At 33.7% G+C, this 19242-nt stretch overlaps 2 protein-coding genes across 3 annotated transcripts; one reads left to right on the forward strand and one right to left on the reverse strand.

The window, feature by feature from the left end:
• Positions 1–8335: 8335 nt before the first annotated feature.
• Positions 8336–14293, forward strand: LOC105675955 (myb-like protein AA). 2 transcript variants are annotated; one of them, XM_012373472.2, is made up of 5 exons: positions 8336–8895; positions 11881–12095; positions 12179–12522; positions 12628–13119; positions 13389–14293. In XM_012373472.2, exons 1-5 carry the CDS (start codon positions 8836–8838, stop codon positions 14288–14290), a joined length of 2013 nt encoding a protein of 670 aa, XP_012228895.1. In that variant the 5' UTR covers positions 8336–8835; the 3' UTR covers positions 14291–14293. The 2 variants fall into 2 exon arrangements, with proteins under 2 accessions (XP_012228895.1, XP_067208257.1); XM_067352156.1 differs by lacking the exon at positions 8336–8895 and adding an exon at positions 10168–10554.
• Positions 14294–14701: 408 nt separating this feature from the next.
• LOC105675956 (methionine aminopeptidase 1) lies at positions 14702–16974 on the reverse strand. Its single transcript, XM_012373473.2, has 6 exons — positions 16766–16974; positions 16366–16417; positions 16039–16277; positions 15708–15930; positions 15355–15630; positions 14702–15269 (listed from the first exon to the last, which is right to left on the reverse strand). Exons 1-6 carry the CDS (start codon positions 16874–16876, stop codon positions 15037–15039), a joined length of 1134 nt encoding a protein of 377 aa, XP_012228896.1. The 5' UTR covers positions 16877–16974; the 3' UTR covers positions 14702–15036.
• Positions 16975–19242: the final 2268 nt, after the last annotated feature.

Here is a 19242-nt window from a genome sequence, read left to right on the forward strand (position 1 = left end):
TTAGGTTAAAAGTAAGTTTAAATCTAATCATTTATTTAATGTTATATGAAAAACATTATATTAAAATTATAGAAAACATTTGCACAACATTATTCGTAATATTAAGACACTCCCATTTCAACGTTATTGAAACCTTAAAATCAGTGTCAAAGTTTGTTTATAATAACGTCGATTAGAACGTTAAAACCTACATATTTAACAATGATACATATAACTAAATATCGTTAAAATAACCTTACATCAATGATTTCTTGCTTATTAGGTATGACATATGTTTTATAAAAGACTGTAAATCTCAGAAAAAATATCGCGTCGAGCGAAAGCAACACGTCGCTAGTCGACTTTGTTAGTCGCGTGGAGCAAAATTCGGGAAAGCATTTTCGCTGCCAACGCTTGGCAGAAGAAATCATGCGAGCCTCAAAACCGGTTTTATGCTAGGCTTGGTGGAAAGGAGATGCAAAATATACGTCCGCTTACTTCTACCAGACCGACAGCCGAGCGCACACGGACACGTGACGTCAGCGAGTCTCGGTTATGTGCGTATGGAGCTCTCCGGGCAAAACTGGCAGCTAGCCTAACAGTTGCGGTGCGGTGCGATAAGGAGAGGGAAGGAGGCGTTAACCACGAAAATCAGCTAAAATGCTCAACTAATTCCGAGCACTGTTCTCAATTGAGCTATCAAGAGACACGGTAGTGTCTCGCGCCAAGTTCACGCGCAGCGCGCAACGCAAGCGCAAAACTGACCGTGTCTCTTTACGCGAGACGGTAAGTTCAGATGAGCCGAGATTATCGGATCTCAATAACGGTTGGGCCGATTGAGTTGGCAATAGGCTCAATCGAAAGCGCATACCTAAAATATATAAAGAAAGTATGCTTGTTTTTGCTCTGCGTGCTTTATAAATTAAGATATATGCATCCAAAGTCGAGAAATCTGAAAAATCATCATTTTTCTCGAATGTCACGCTAGAATGTCACGCATGTCTTATTGGTCAGCGTCGTCAGCACGCAACCAATCAGAACGCACTCAACTAATGCGTTCAGATTTCTTTTTCTAAAAAACGTCTTTCTTTTTCTAATTTCTAATATTGCGGCGCACAGACCTGTCAGCTTGCAGCTTTGATGATATTAATTAACATTGATATAATATCGGTCGTAAAATATATATATATATATATATATATAACGTGTTGTGGAGACGAATAAAAATAGTGTATATCAAAATAATAGAGGTGGAGTTCCGATTAGCTAGAGTCCCTATATATAGAGTCTGGCCACTCGATTAGTTTTGGAAAAACATGGCGGCGGTATATGCATAGACGCATCTTGTGTTTACCATATTTATGGAATAAAACTTTCATTGGGCGGTATTCATAGTCCGTTCTTATATTCAAAATCGTCTTAAGCACGGACTTATATTCGCTCTCTTCGTCACACATAGATTGTGTCTGACGAAGAGAGCGAATATAAGTTTGTGCTTAAGACGATCTTGAATATAAGAACGGACTATAAATACCGGCCATTGACTACACCTTATTCGACTACAAATTGATAGTATTAATAAAAGCAGAGTGAAGCCTATAAAAGTAAGTACAATTATTTGGTATATGGTTTCTAAAATAAAATATATAAGAATAATGATATTATAAAGAAATAGGATTTGTCATAAAAATTGTAATTCTAACCTTACATTGTTTTTAATAGTTTTATTTACAATGAGTTTTATTTATAATAAGTTTTATTTAAATGAGTTTTATTTATTATTGTGATACAAACATTATTGTGATACTGAATATATAAGTAATAATAATATATATTGTGATGATATGATTTTAAGTATATTAGTTAATTTTTCTTTATTTTTTAATTAAAAATTTCTAGAAAAGAATAATATTAATTGTTATTAATTTTCTTGTTCTATTTTTTTTCAAATTATTATACTTTCTATAAGAATTCCTATTGGTTCCGCCATGTTTTTCCAAACTTTGTTTCGACCAATAAAAATAAACACAAGCGTGGCCAGACTCTATATATAGGGACTCTACGATTAGCGGAACCCTCCGATTTTTTTGAAACTCCACTATTTTATGTAGTTTGGCGCGCTGATTACGAATATGATAATGAAAATTGCCGACTAGGTCATTTTCAAGGTCAAAACAAGGTCAGAAAAAGTGAAAAAATATCACTTTTTTGAGATTATTTCGAGAAATATTGATTGAAACGGTACGTTTGTCTGCGCGGATTAACTCGCCGGAATCAGGAGTTCGGTCAGTTGGGGACACGTGAAAAGAATTGCTCTGTTTGATAGTAATAAAATAAGATAACGTTTATTATATAAAGTTGAGATCTAATATGTACAGCCGTGTGGATACGGAGCGTTTTAGTATGTTGTTTGAACGCGTATTACAAATTATAGCGGCGGTGTAAACGGTGCGTAACAGCGGTCGTACGGTGACGTGAAAGCGTCAGCGCAAGCGCGGGTGCCGCAGTTGTCTCTAGATGACTGCGAGCATTGAGTAAAAAGAAACAGGAGGGAGCATATACTAGCCAGGACTAGGTAAATCCGCGGACAGATGTACGTCATGGCAGCCATCTTGAACGACCACTTTTTGAAAGTGAGAGGGAATGCTCGAGCATAGCGGCAAGCGGCATACCGTACGCCGTACGCATTAATATGCAGTGTATAGTCTTTTATGCAACAGTGTATGAAAATAAACAATCAAAATGGTATACTGTAGAGCTTGTGGCATAACAGCAGCAGCTCGAAATCATGGAATAACGTTTCATCGGTTAGTATTATCAACAATAATGAGATTTTTATTTTGGAGATTATAATCATATGTATAGTATTGTGAAATTGTAGATTCACAATAATTACTAAATAATTTTCACTCACAAACAGGTTTCCGAAAAATCCGAATCAAAGAAATGCATGGATAAATTTTTGTAAGGACGAAGGATTTAATATAAATTTAGATTTTAGATTTTAACGTTGCTCTTATGGAAATACTGCACGAGTGCAATCCCAATGAAAAACGCCATTAAAATTTGGTATTATTGTTGCATATTATAGTTATTTTCTTTTAATTGTACATTATTTCCTAATTAAACATAAGTCATTCAATATTGGCGCCCTTGAGCGGCCATCTTGAGCGACCACTTTATATAGTCACTTCCGTCCGCACTTTTACGACCAAACGCTCCCTCCTGTTTCTTTTTACTCAATGACTGCGAGCGCGTGGATCGATACTTGCAAGCGGTGTCGATTATCGATCGACTGATCGATGGCTCGGGCGCGTGCGCGGTGACTCTATGATCGCTCGATTCGATTATTCGCGATTGCCTGCCGGATATAAGGACCCGATTTTAAGGGATGAAGACGGGAGCAAGGACGCGCGTATTGCCCGCGCCCTGCAGTGACCGGTGATCGGACGTGAAGCCGAGTATATTCCCGGCGGTATATACGAGTATGCCCGTATGTAAGAAGCGAAGCCGAGTGCGCTCGGTAATATACGAGTATGCTCGTATTTAGGAGACAAAGCCGAATATGCTCGGTAATATACGAGTACGCTCGTATGCGAGGACCGAGGCCGAGTACGCTTGGTGACGTGCGAGTATGCTCGCACGGAGGAACGGAGGACGGTTCCTGGTGGCCGAGTATGCTCGGCAGGAATACGAGTATTCTCGTATCGAGGTCTAGAGCCGAGTATGCTCGGCGGGACACGGGTGTTCCCGTAACGTGTGGAAGCGGTTCCTGAAGCCGAGTATGCTCGGTCGGTGCACGAGAGTGCTCGTGCTCGTGGGGCTGCTGGACATAGACTTCGAGTATTTTCGAAGGATTACGAGTGCTCTCGCAATAGGATGTTCGCTGGCGAGCAGCGAACAGAATCTGGTGAGAAGACGAGTACAGCCGAGCCTCTTTTATACCCAGCTGTCGCCCGACTGGCGTAGGATCGGCAAGCATCGGCGGCAGTGATGCGATCTTTCCCACAGCGGTCCCGGCTCCGCTGCCTCACACAACCTTACAAAAGCACTACGTCACGTATCCGTGTGAGCTCGGCCGTTCAACCAATGGAAGAGAGCGAACGTCTCCCTTCCACCGAGCCGACACAACAGACGATAAATGCATGCTATTTGCATGTTAAAAGCAAGCGTTTCTGATTCAGAAAAGAAATTTTGAGGCGAGTGGCTGGAATATTAGAGATCACCTGTTCAAGACCTGCTTCGTGCAACTTTCTTTTCTTTTTTCCGCATTTGTTTCTAACATAGTAAATCATTAGATAATATTTGTTTGCCCAAAAAAATATTTTCTATTTATTATTAATATTTGCATATGTTAAACTAACAATTTTAGAAATAATACAGATCTGCTATTGTCAATAGAAAAATGAAGTTATTTTACAATGTTGCAACAAAGTGCTAATTTAACATATGCGAATATTTTTAATAAAGATAAAATAATTTCTTTTAACCAAAAACATTATCTAATAATTTACTTGAAATAAATATCGAAAAAGGGAAAAAAGTTACAAAATCACAGTTTTCAAATACCAGATTTTTAATATTCTTGCCATTCGCCTTGCTCGTTTAGCCATGCTTGCTATTTTACATTTATCAACATGAAAGATTACACACCTGCAAAGCTTTTAATTATTTATTTTAAACTACTGCATATTAGCAAGAGTTACTGCAGTAACTACATATACATGTACTGTGGAGATTAGTGGAGGAACACAGTAACATATTAAAAATGCAGTCAAATAGATATAAGATTAGTAATTTTATTAGTACTATTAATAAGTAGAGGTCTTCCGCACCACCTTTGAGGTTCCACTTAAGGCGCGTTCGATTTTTTTTTAAGTGGATCGTCGCCTGGAGCCCTATTGTACCACTTTTTTACACCTGTTATTTACAGCTTAAAATAATTTACAGTAGTTGACACTGTATTTTTGTATCTATATTATACTTACTGTTGTATACTCATTGTACTTGTATTTTTGCGCGTTGCGCGTATATTGGCGAGTTGGGAAAATTACTTACTTTATAATTTTCTATAAATACAAAATATATTTTGTATTTATTATGCCTGTAATGCTATCAAGAGTAATGAGAAATACAAGGTGTCCCATTTTAAACGATCCACTCAAATATCTCAGAAACATCGAGTTAAATAAAAAAATTTTTCAAATAAAAGTTGTAGGGTTTGGAGAGGGAAAAAATATAGGGATATTAGTTTGACCTTGGATGGAGGTGCTTCAAAGATTTAAAGATCATCTTTATTTTTTCAAATGGAATTTACATTAATTTTTTTATATAAATCGATTTCTTGTAATATTTGTCGTAAAAAGTTATAAGACTAGGATGGCCAAAAATTGAATGATTTACAAGATATTTTATATTTTAATTTGACATAATTTTACATAAACTATGAAATATCTCGTTAAATATTCATTTTTCAATTATCTTACTTCAACACTTTTATGCACAAAATAATGAGAAAGATCAATTGGTATAAAAAAAAAACACATAGTTGTCTTTAAGAAAAAAATCTAGCAGAGTTATATTTAAGCATATTTAGCAGATATGATATAATATACTTTCTTCTTAAATATATATACTTTTTTCTTAAAGTCAACTATGTATTTTTTTACACCAATTGATTCCTTTCATTATTTTGTGCATAAAAGTGTTGAAGTAAGATAATTGAAAAATGAATATTTAACGAGATATTTCATAGTTTATGTAAAATTATGTCAAATTAAAATATAAAATATCTTGTAAACCATTCAATTTTTGGCCATCCTAGTCTTATAACTTTTTACGACAAATATTACAAGAAATCGATTTATATAAAAAAATTAATGTAAATTCCATTCGGCGGATTCGGCGGTCTAGTCGGCGGACCCCCCCCCCCCCCCACCTGGTAAGTTTCGGAACGGTCGGGTGTGGGGTAAGATCTATAGAGAGAAGGTTACCTCAGGAAAACCGGTTGTGGGCAAGGGACGATGAAGTAAGGGGGGAGCTAGAAACAGCTTGAAGGCGAGGAGCGACGAAGGAAGGGGGGAGCTAGAAACAGCTTGAAGGCGAGGGGCGATGAAGGAAGGGGAGAGCATGATGATCTTATCGACAAACAGTAGCTGTCTCTCTCTTTCAAAGTTCTTCCTTTTCTAACTGTTTCTAACTCTGTCACTCGCTCTCTAGAAACCCTAAAAAGAGAGACTTGCCAACTCGTCACGTGACTGTTAGTGGACTCTGATTGGCTGGTGTATGGATCGCACATTTGTGCCCCGTGTGCACCATAAAGCTACACTGAACTACACTATGAATACCGGCCATAGTTGCCGGCCATAAAATATAAAAATTGTATGTATTTAGATAAAAGAAATATTGTTTAGGCTATGTGGGTTAAATTATTTCTTTGGTTTTGTTCATTTGAATATGTTAGGGAAAATAACAGACAAAATAATTAATATACATATCTTCGATTTTTACTATATAACCTCTTAAACTGACACATGAAAGTCAATAATGAGAGCGATAGAGACCCTTAAAAGAGAGACTCGCCAACTCGTCACGTGACTGTTAGTGGACTCTGATTGGCTGGTGTATGGATCGCACATTTGTGCCCCGTGTGCACCATAAAGCTACACTGAACTACACTATGAATACCGACCATAGTGTAGTTCAGTGTAGCTTTATGGTGCACACGGGGCACAAATGTGCGATCCATACACCAGCCAATCAGAGTCCACTAACAGTCACGTGATCTGAGTTATATGACTCTCTTAATGTCATGTTTAATTATTGCTTTATTTCCTAACATATTCAAATGAACAAAACCAAAGAAATAATTTAACCCACATAACCTAAACAATATTTCTTTTATCTAAATACATACAATTTTTATATTTCATTAGCAAATATTTGAAAATTGTTAACACTTTGTAAATTTTATCATATAAATATTCACATTTGCAATGTTGAAACATATATTACAATTTCATTATTTAAGTTTGTATCATAATAAATTTGTCTATGATGCTTTTTATATTACCCTAGAATTGTACTTACATTTATAAATTTCAGTTACAATTTCTTGACAATTTTTGAGGTTTTCACAATTAAATATAAAAAATAAATTTCTTTATAGTATTTTTTTTTGTAAATAATGCATATAAACAGTAAATATTATTTTAAAAATAATTTTAAATATGTACTGTAAGATGCAAGCAATAGCATCCGATAGACGGCGCCAGCGGACGGCAGCCGGTTGACCGAGAGCAGCGCCTCAATAAAATAGATCCTGCGCGCACGCATTCCCGCTCCTCATAATTTGTTGATGTTAAATTATAACTGATCTAAGGATCGAGAATATTCGACGAAGTCGACCTGCGAGAGAACGGAGATCGAGTTCTCACTCTCTATCGCCGAACCAGTCGAAACAGTCGAAATTAATAGAGAGACAGTCGGGCCGAATTTATCAAATCGGAACTTAGTCGTTTTCGCACAGTTGTAATTTTCTACATAAAGACTATTTGTTAAATATCACATAAAATCAGTGTCGATCTTATTTAAATCATTTGAGTACCATCCTGCCGTTTTACCATTTTTATCAAAGTACAATCATTAAACAAAATAACCGGGGTCGCGTCTAGGACGTAACCGTTGCAATAGTTTGAATATTCTTTGAAATAAGAATATTCCTAGTAAAAGTCGATAATCGAAAGACTTTCGGAAGAGTCATTACAGTACTATTTTTTCTTTTATTTTACTACTTTACAAGTAATGTTTTTTGTGTATATCCCCAAATTATATTTTATTTTCATTGATATTACAGTCTAAATACGAGTACAAAGCAATTTGTATCACAAATGCATCTGTTGCAGCGATATTTAACATTATAAACGTTAAATATCTAGCGCTATAATTTGCAATATATGTAATTTATAGCGCCTTTCTAATTTACTTTTCAATTTTTATTACGCAATTTCCAGTGCTATCAATATTTTACAAAATAAAAGTATTTTTTCGATAAAAACTCAAAGCATTTCTATATTAAAGAAGCGAGAGAGAAAACACTAAAGCGTGCAAGAGAGACAGCTACTGTTTGACGATGAGATCATCATTGCCACTCTTGCCGCTCGCCCCGCTCAGCATTTGCCCCTCTTGCCGCTCGCCCCGCTCAGCATGTGCCCCTCTTGCCGCTCGTCCCTCTTTGCGCATGAGGTAACCTTCTCTCTATAGATCTTGGTAGCAGCCGACGTCTAGCTGTGACGTCAGCTTACGCATGCGCACGGATGTTCCGTACGGGAAAAAATCCCACGACAGCGCATCACTGCGTCGATGTCAAACGTTTCGGCTGATCATTCAGCCATCTTCAGTGCTAACGTTACAAATCTGTTTAGTAGAAAGATTGTGGTTTCAATTCGTCATTAATAAAATTATTTGAAAGTCAAGTCACAAATGTGATTGCGAGATAGTCTTGTTTATGTAGGTATTAACAGAATGTCACCATGTTCTCGACTGTCTCACAGTTCTCGACTGTCTTATAGCGTTTTCGAATAAACGGGGTTTGAACGATCTAGGGTTGATCAATCACTATTTTACTATAAATGCAAGTCTTTTATTGGTGGAGAGGTTGCAATGACGTCATTAACCAATCTTGGGTCGTTCAAATCCTGTATAATCGAAAACGCTATTACAGTCGAGAACATGGTGACATTCTGTTACACTTACATAAACAAGACTATCTCGCAATCACATTTGTGACTTTACTTCCAAATAATTTTATTAATGACGAATTGAAACTACAATCCATCAAAGCTCTATAAAATATCTATGGAACATCTATTGTTCCATATGATATCTATGAATATATCTAATGGATGTCGAATGGAGGTATGTATGTAATGCGGAACTGTGGATGTCTAGTAGCATCTATAGGAGATTACATGGACATCTAACAGAGGTTTCGAATCTCCATGATGGACATCTAGTGGATATCCATTAGAGGTTTTTGTTCCGTGTAGTATATAAGTATATATACTATATATACTTATATACTAAGAACTTTTCGAGTTATGAGGATTGAAAGTTACAGTAGAGTGAGAAAGGAAGAAGCACGTTGTCTCAATGCCGCATTCTCTTCTCTCTTATTTTACCGTAACTTTCAAACCTCATAACTCGAAAAGTTCTTAATGAAAAATAACTTCATTATAGTGTTTTGGAAAGCTTTCGAAATCGACTATAAGAATATGCAATAAAAAATAGGGGATTCTATTTAAAAATATCAAGGTAATCTTGTCCTGATCTTGGCGACGCCACTCAAGGTCAAATTGATAAGATCAGTAAATAGATCTTTTTAAACCCTACAACTTTTATTTGAAACAGTTTTCTATAAAACTTATATTTTTTTAGATATTTCAGGGTCCCAGTATTTTTTCCTCACCCTGTATATGTATTCGAAAGTAGAATATGAAAATACAAATAGTTAATAATTCACCACATGAATACTATATACGTTAAAATTTAGAAATGTATGTAAAATGCAGCCCGTAATATATCAAGCAGACAAAAATAATTTGTTATAAAATATAAATTTTTTAGCTACGAAGTAATGCATCATTGCAATTATAGTGGGTCACTGGATCATACACGTGTAATAGTCTTAGCTGTGTATAACACAGTGTATAAGCGATTCCGAGTGCTTTCCTGAACGAGTCCGGTATGAGGATATGGAGAGAAACGATGCGAGAGCGTGACCGTTCGATTAAATCAATTCGTAGATTCGTAAGTGGGGACATGATGATTATACAAAAGATCCGTTCTTTTGTCATGTTTCTCTTTTATTTTATATAAACGGTACAAATCGCAAAGGCATTCTATAATTTCAGTCAAATCAAACAAAAATGTATAAATTTGAATAGAATCTTAAAAATGTGCAATTATATATAAATATATATATATATATATATATATATATATATATAATTATATGTGTATATATAAAGTTTGTTTAATAATATTTTTTAATATAAAAATTTTACTATTTCATATATATATAAAGAATTGTTATACATATATATTTAATTATTTCATATATAGGTATACGAAATAATTAAATTTATTATGTATAACAATTCTTTATAGATATTTTTTTTAAATTAGTTAAAAATTACGTCATATAAAACAAAGACTTATAATTTCAAGTTAAGATTTATTTATCATTACTGTTAATTTTTTTCCAATTCTACTGGAATTTCGAAGCAGCTGTCGTTGGTTGACGAAGTAGGAGGCTGGCTATAGTCTTTGATGATACATTCGCCGGTTCACAGTATAAATAAAGGACAATGACCTAATTGCGTGCAGAACGCGTTGTGCTTCGTCGACAATCACCGCGCGCGCGCGCGCAATCCATGTTGGATTATTTATAAGTGTAAAATTCAAACATTGATTTTTGCTTTTATAATTAATATATAAGAAATCGTATTATTTTTAATAATAAAAATAGTGCAGTTTTGCATGTTGCAGTCGATAAGAACATAAATTATTATGAAGGTAAGATAGGCATTACAAAATTTAAACATTATTTATTAAAAGTATAATGTATTTATGCTATCATGATTTTTTTTAAAGTATTAGAAAAAATGTTTGCACCATACATTGCTTATGTTATTATACAACACAAAATTTATTTCAAATTTGTGAAAATTAATTATATATATTTAAGACTCATTGCCATAATAGAATAAATGTGTGATACTGCATCAGTTACATGTGAGCTACTCATTAAAAAATAGCAACTATTAATTTTACTGAATATTGTAAATAAACTTCTTTTTTTTTAAATAGAATTATAATTGATATAAATTAGAAATAATTAATTTATTTTTAAGTTTTATTCGTTAAGATATCTAAATATAAATGTTTCTGCGCGAAAATAGAGCAGTGGTGGAAATTAATTTCACAAATTTCCACATATAAAACTAACAATTTACTTTTTCTGTGAGGTACAACGAGACGATTATACTATTTATGCATTTAAAAAATATAAAATTCATAAATTAATTAGGTAAAATAATATTAATCGAGAGTTTTTAATAATAATTGTGGTGTAAAAAATTTTTCAAAGTTTTAAGGTTTTTTTTTGTATATCTTATTGTTAATTGTTTTGTTCAATCGATCGGCTTTCAATTAAATCAATGAGTTTTATGCTAACAATAAGTTTAGAGAGGAAAGCAAAGCGCTTCTGTTAAGAACGCAACAGGTCCTTTATCCTTAGCTAATGATCAATAAAAATCATATCCTTAGCTAATGATTTAATTCGTACAAGCGAACGACAATTTCCACACTTGTGTGTTTTCCTCTCGACCTCGCTGTTCGAGCTGGTTATACTCGCTTTTCTCACATCAATGTGGCACAACGTCCCACTTTTAGCATACTAACAATTTGTCGCAATTTTCTCTACAGTTTTGCGCGTACATGCGTACGCGTTTAATGCGTTCGTGACTAGGATAGTATTAGATGATATGGTCCAAATAACATATGCATATGATAGACGTGTTGATATGTAGTACCGTAAAGTAAAGATCCATCGCCGTGTCATACTTTTCAACTTCCTGTTCCATACATTCCCTTTCTGTTTGTGCTATCATGTTATGCAAGAAAAAAAAATAATAGCTACATTAAAAATAATAGCTATATAAAAAAGCAAGATACAAAAAAAAAGGAGAAAAAGTAGAAAAAAATAACAAAAGGAGAAAAGACATATTGTCTCATTCATTTATTCTTCACTTACTCAATTTGGAGCAATTTTGTTTGTTTTCTTTCCCCTTTCTTCTAAGATGAGCAAAACAAAAATCTGATGTATAAATAAAATTGTAGATAACCAGTTGGATTTGTTGGCTTCTCGCCGTGTGCATCTGTTTCTCCGAGGCGAATAAAATTAGGAGACCATTATCTTCTTCGTATGCTTCTACGCTAATGTTGAAAAAGCCACGACCCATTAGTCACAGAATATCTATGGGAAATCCTGTTTCTGTCAGTGGTAATCTTCCATCCTCCCATCAAAAAATGCCTTACAAATACATTAATTACAGGTGAAGATATTTAAATATATTTTTATATAATATATTTTTCTTCGCATTATATATTACTGAAATATTTTCATTTTCGATTTTAGAATTCGTCGACCTGTGATGTACAATGCTTTGCCAATCAATTGGAAAAATCAAATTCCGATACGAGCAACTCTTAGTAATCGTGCAGTTTTGCCGCAACGTGTTTCCGTCAAGGAATTTTACTCTATAAACAAAATACCGGAATATAGTTCGGAATATAGGCCAGAGTTAGTAGCTTTACCTACTCATCGAGGAGATATCGATGATGACAAAGGACCCATCCATACGATTCCGGCACCAAATTTGAGCTTGGCGGATAAGCCTTACAATTCGATGACTAATTCGGAAGAGATTACAGATCGCCGTCCGTATTCGAGCAATTTTAATTATCATACTATTGTACAAAGTAAGTAAATATTTTTTTATTATATTTGAGTCATCTTGAGCTGGCTCGATATCAAGATTTTGACTATAATTTGCCTCGATAAATGTGATTATAATTTGTGTACAGATCCTATGACGACCACTTTAGAATTAGACACGTTGAGCAGCAACTTACCGCTGCAAAGAACAGCAACAAGTTCGACTCCATTGCAACATCAATACGAAGTTACAGAAAGCAATGATGTAGCTCTAAAAGAATATCAAACTGTCCCACCGGCAATACTTCAGCCTCAAGATTTAGATATAACGAGGCTATATTCGATTATAATGAACAATCCTCCGCAATCGAATCAGCTTTTCACAAATCATCCCGTTATCTCAAATATGGATGCAGGGCCGACAAATATGCAATTTGAGCAATCGAGCGTGCCGATACAAACGAATCTTCATACTGCCTTACATGTAGGATTTCCTGCCACAATCAGTCAGACACCGTACACTATAACGCAGCAAATTCCAGCAGACCTCCATGTAGGTCATCCGGCTCCAGCGGGACCACCGTTATCAGCTACACAACTTTACGAACTGTTAAATAAATTTCCGGAGCAATATACGTCAGGTAACATGTCAAATCCATAGAGAATATATATATGATCTAGGAGAAATTCGCAATAATTTTAAGTTGTAATCAAACAAAAATTATGAAATCTGTGTTTTCATAATGCTGATTGTTTAATTCCTCTCACAATGTTAAAATAAATTATTAAACTTTCGGACAATATTAAAGTACTTGTTACATTTTAATTTATTAATTGCAATATTTCTTTTACAATAAAACTTGAAACGTTAGAAACAAAAATAATATTATTTAACTTTTATGATTATTAGAACAGCAACAGATGCTTCAGCAACAACTTGGCCAAATATTTCAACGAGATGCGGTAACAAGTTTCTCTCAACCGCAAATGCATTCCTTCAATTATGATGAACAAGACCAGATGCAACAACAGCAACAACAACAACAGCAACAGCAACAGCAACAACAACAACAAGTTTTACTCGATCAGAATTATGCCTCCAAAAGTGTCACAGACTATAATCTTGAGCCAGTATCTCCGCTAGACATACGCAAAGAAAATAATAACGTACACGTTAATGAAGAACTTACATATCTTAAAGATAGAGCCGAGCAATCCGAAAATAATATTGATTATGAAGAAGTAATACAAAATTCGACTATGTATTTCAACAAGATACCCGATAACAATATTATATCGACCAACTTTTACACGACGCTTCCTAATAGAGAAGCTGCTGAAAAATTAGCTGCGCTAGCTGCCGCAGGTAATGTGAACAGTCGTCTTATAGGCCAGCTTCGAAAACAACAGGAGAAAGATATGCAGAAAGATAATCCAATGCCATCTAATCATAAGAATAGTGACAGCGATGTGAATCGACAACAAACCGATAGCGATCAACAACAAAAGAATAATCAACCGACATCATATCATACAAGTCAGCAGCAGTACAGCAAACAAAGTTATATAATACAAGATCGTGAAAAACCTCTACAAATCACGGTACCTAATGAGGATGATTACATTATGAGTGATGACGATCAACAGAGTGATATAAAAAGAGATAACATAGACATGGAGTACGAATATGAGAATGAAGATGGGGAAATTGGAGATTCGCAATCTGCCACTTCGTCCAACGAAAAACCGTCTTACGATAACAATTCTCATACCGAATTTGGTAGTCGTCTGCGGACGAAAATAAAAAATTAAAAATATATCATTAATAATCGACTGACAGAAAACGGTAGGATAACAGTATCGTAATATAATTTATTTATATTTTATATTTATATATATTGAGAAAAAAAAGTATATTTATAACTGTATTTATACCTCGTTGAGATAAAGACTTAATTTATATATATGTGTATTTTATTCATATTAAATTCGGGTTATATTTATACAATATACTGTCTGCAGGGCAAATCGTAATTGAATTATGCCACTTTTTAGCGTGCATATGACACTTAGTATGAATCAAACAGTCAGTGATTTCGGCACTTTAAAAAATAAGTAAAAATTTTAATTAACTTGTAGATTGTTAATTTATTTTATTTTAAATATTCATGAATTATTGTATTATATATACATATTTATTAAATAAGTAATTATCAATATACATTAATTTTAAAACCCTTTATTTCTCTCGAGTACAAATAATATCGATTTATCAAAGTCTATTTGCAATGTTTTCTTTCTATAAATTTACTTCATAATAATACTTCAAATTTTTGATGTTTGGAATTATCACGCTAGTAAGTATATATAATAAGCACTTTTAAAGTTGGAAGAATAACTCGACTATGCTATTTATTTTTTATTGTACATTTGCAAAAACAGAAAATGACTGTATTTTGTAAAATATAGATACAGATTATTGAAGTAACTTGTATTAGATTTCTATTGATTCACACGTTTTGTTTGGATGTTGTAAGAAAATTAAGAAAGAAACATTACTACAATTTATCCATGAACCATGGCTTACCATTGTTTGTAAGCCGTTTTGTGAGAATGTCACAACCTGTCTCTGTAACTAAAAGTGTATGTTCAAATTGCGCTGACCATTGACCATCTAACGTAACAGCAGTCCAATTATCAGGCCATGTTTCGTCCTTCCACGTGCCTTGAGATATCATGGGCTCAATTGTGAAGCAGTGTCCGGGTTTCATAACGCCTACGGCTTTGTTTTCTAAAAATAAATTTTATTTATTTTAATTCGATATCAGAAAACCAATATTGTTATTCATTAAAATGATTGCGAGATAGTTACTTACTGGCATAATGCGGTACATTCGGCGCAGTGTGAAACAGACGATGGATTCCATGACCGCAGTAGCTGCGAACCACGCTAAAACCATGTGCCTGTGCATGTTTTTGAATAACATTACCAATTTCTCTGTATTTTTCACCAGGTTTTACAATGTCGATTGCCTTAGACAAACATTCGTGTGTCACTTCTACTAATTTCTTTACTTCTGGCTTCACATTACCCACTAAAAAGGTCTCGTTCAAATCTCCATGAAAATCATTGTGGTATACCGTAACGTCAACTAAAAAAAATCAACAATTACAATGTATTTTCTTCGAAGCCGCAATAACATTTGTTAATTTGTTACAAATACTGTACCATTACAAATATCTCCATCTTGTAAAGGTCGAGTATCAGGTATACCGTGACAGATCACTTCATTGACAGAAGTACAACAGCTAGCAGGAAACTGATAATAATTTAGTGGCGATGGATAACAGTCTCTTTCGATGCAAGCTTCATGCACTACTCTATCAATTTCAGCCGTTGTAACACCAACAGCACATGCCTTTGCAGCTTCATTCAAAACTTCCCGACCAAGCTATGCAAATTAATCAAGATTTAATATATTCATGATCAAAATAAAAAAAAACAATGAATTTACAATACAGAGAATTAATAATTCTGCATCAGTGAAGAAATATAGCACCTTGCAAGCGACTCTCATGCCTTCAATTTCTTCATCATCGAGAACCTTTATTTGGCCAGACCCTCTTACAGCTTGTTCACTAAGTGGTATTCCAGCTGGATGTGTGGCATAGTCTGGTCGACTGATACGCTCAGGAACTTGCCTACGTTGTTCCTTTTTGTGCGGCCGTAACTTTCCAGTATAATTGTAGGTTGGCCAAGGATTATAAGAATCGGAAATTTTATTTCCATTTTCCCCCTCTAATTATATGCAGATGTATTACGTATATAATTACAAAAATTTATAAAAGTTAATAGCAAGAATATAGCACATATCCAAGATACTTACTTGCTAACTGATGAATAACTTTATGAGTTTTCCAGCTTCCTTTAAAACAATCCTAAAAGATTAGAATACTGCATTAATTGGTAAATTTTATAAGAAATTTCTTCTGCTTAAGAAGATGCAGAACTATGAAATATATAAATAATAATAAAAAAAAGTTTGATCAACTATGATTAATCAATCAAATAAGTATATGAGAATGCATACATATTTAAGAATATCTAATAATGAGCGACAGTATTGGCTTGCTTGAAATGTCTAAATTCTTAAATAATCAAAAAAGTTAATTTTATGTTAATTAGCATTTGATAATATGCATTACAGGTACTACTATGTGACGGACGAAATAAATAGGAGGGACAAAGTACCTAACTTAACCTAAAATACAAGTAACGTGTCTCACTTGACTGCAGAAATATGAACCCTGGATGCCGATTTTTAAGCAAGTTGGACACTGTAGACTTGCGACCGCATTGCAGCCGGGTGTCTCGCACATTCCAAGTGCTAACGACATTATTAGCTAAATTTTTTTGCGACCGTAAAACGTTGCGAGGAGCAACAAGGCTAGAGTAAAACGATGTAATTTGAGACGATCATGTACTGTTTTATCCAGAGAAGCTGTCGATAAAATTTCATGACCTTTGCGAATCTAGTAGCAATATCTTGCTACTAGATGTCGCAATATTCGTTATCAGATGTCGCCATAGATCTCTAACCAAAATTATAGCGTCTTCGAGTGAATTTTGATCATCCCGGATCAATTAAACACTATTTTACTACTCTTTCATTAGCGAAGATGATACAATTACATCATTAATCAATTTTGGGTCGATCAAAATTCATTCATTCATTCGAAAATGCTATTAGAAACGTCATGGCGAAAGACGCCACAACAAATATAGAATTGCATTTGAATTGTTCTGTATTTTTCGCGATTATTCGCATTGAAAAGAGTCTCACAAAAATAAAAAGTTAACGTAAATGTTTCTCATAAAGTATTAGACGTATCAAACATCGCATATCGGTCGCTATTATTGTAATTTTAGTATCAGCGATTCGCTTTTGTGTGCTTGTAGTATCATTTAAAATTTTCTTTGCATGTATCGTTTTATTTCTCGTCGAACTGCATCATAAATACAGCGCTTGCGTGATTATCGTATGTAAGTACGTGTTCTTTGTTTCGTATTTTATTATGTCGATAAAACTTTATATTATTATTCACCATTTCGACCATTTACAATATTTATTATAATATTTCGAATTTTATTTTTATCATAATTATTGCAAAGTTTGCCATTTCGACCGTTTTGACGTTTTGAGAATTACAATGTGCAACAGATATATGATCATTGTGAATGATATTTGCATACAGATATTCGCGTTTTAATGTTCTATAGTTAACCTTATTGATCTTGTGTTAAATTAATTGTATCAAACTTTTTTAAATATTTTAATAGTAGTACATTATAGTACATCCGATAAAGAAGATAGTTAATAAATATTATTCCTCTCCCCCTAAATTTATATTTTATATTTTGTGTATTTTATGTATGTGTTTTATGTTAGAAAAGAGAGGATGAATGCGCACTACCGAAATTGTCTTCAAAATACTGCCAAAAACACGTAAACAATGAAACATGTTATCGTTTGTTATCGTAAGTAAAATTTTATTATACATATATTATTTATATATATTGTGTGATAACATATTTGAGAAAGTTGAAAGCGTTTAAACTTTCTATTGTGCGGCATAAAAATTATTTTATTTTTCTTGGAGCTTTTTGATCAAAAACGATTAAGAGTGCACACACATTTTTGAAGTTGAAAATTTGCAAGCACGTTTTCGCAATTTTTCTAAAAGATTATATTTTTTCATATCGTTGCTTTTGCAGAGATTTTTTTATTTTTTATTTATGATATTTATTAACATGCTCCTATTTGTTGTGACTTGTTATTTTTATTTAGTACATTTATATTTTTACATAAAATATAGAAAAGAAATACTTTTTCTATACAACAACGGAAAATCTATGGGAGTAAATTAAATTTTTATTTTGTAATAAAGATTAGTCTATAATGCAACTTATAAGGGTCTTCAGTAATAATATTTAATAATCAAATAACATTTTTACAAAATATTAAGAGTACAAAACAATTTGCAGTTTTTACAAAAACAATCTTAAAATTGCAAGAAACGTGAAAAGAATTTTATCCAACTTCTTAGATTATTTTCCAGATCTATCCTATTGTCATACAACCGCGAATAATGATTTGTGTTCTGTGAATTGTAAACTCTCTGGGGTTGGAAGGGAATATTTTTTGTCTCATATTTTTAGAGATTGTTTTTATGAAGAATTTTTTTCGATAGCGCCGACATGCACTTATTTTTTGAATAGACAAGCGGGATCTAACAGCGTGATCCCGTAACAGTAATCCGATACTTAATACTTGACCGATAGAAATCGTCGCGTGGGATAGAAAACACATGTTCCAAGGGCGCAGGGCCAAATATGAATCGTGAGAGTTTTCGAATATTTATCGACGCACGCGCTCACATACATACGTACATATTCAACGCGCGCGCGCGCGCGCACTTTTATTACTTTCGTATAAAGATTTAAACCAAAAATAGCATCTTAAAATATTTTTCATAAGAGCGATGCTATCTCGATCGATCGTGTGCCATTTATCACTATTAGTTCAATATTTAAGAACATTATCGCAATGGGCGAGTTGTATCAATACCGCAATATTTACAAATTGATTGTAACATTTAATAAGTCACTATCATTTTACATTACATTTAAACATGAGGCAACGCAATTTTCACACATAAAAACTGCACGCTTGATGACAGTAAAGTCTCATTGTGTTATAATG

This window comes from Linepithema humile, chromosome 3 (assembly GCF_040581485.1).
Source record: "Linepithema humile isolate Giens D197 chromosome 3, Lhum_UNIL_v1.0, whole genome shotgun sequence".
Classification (NCBI taxonomy): Eukaryota; Metazoa; Arthropoda; class Insecta; order Hymenoptera; family Formicidae; genus Linepithema; species Linepithema humile.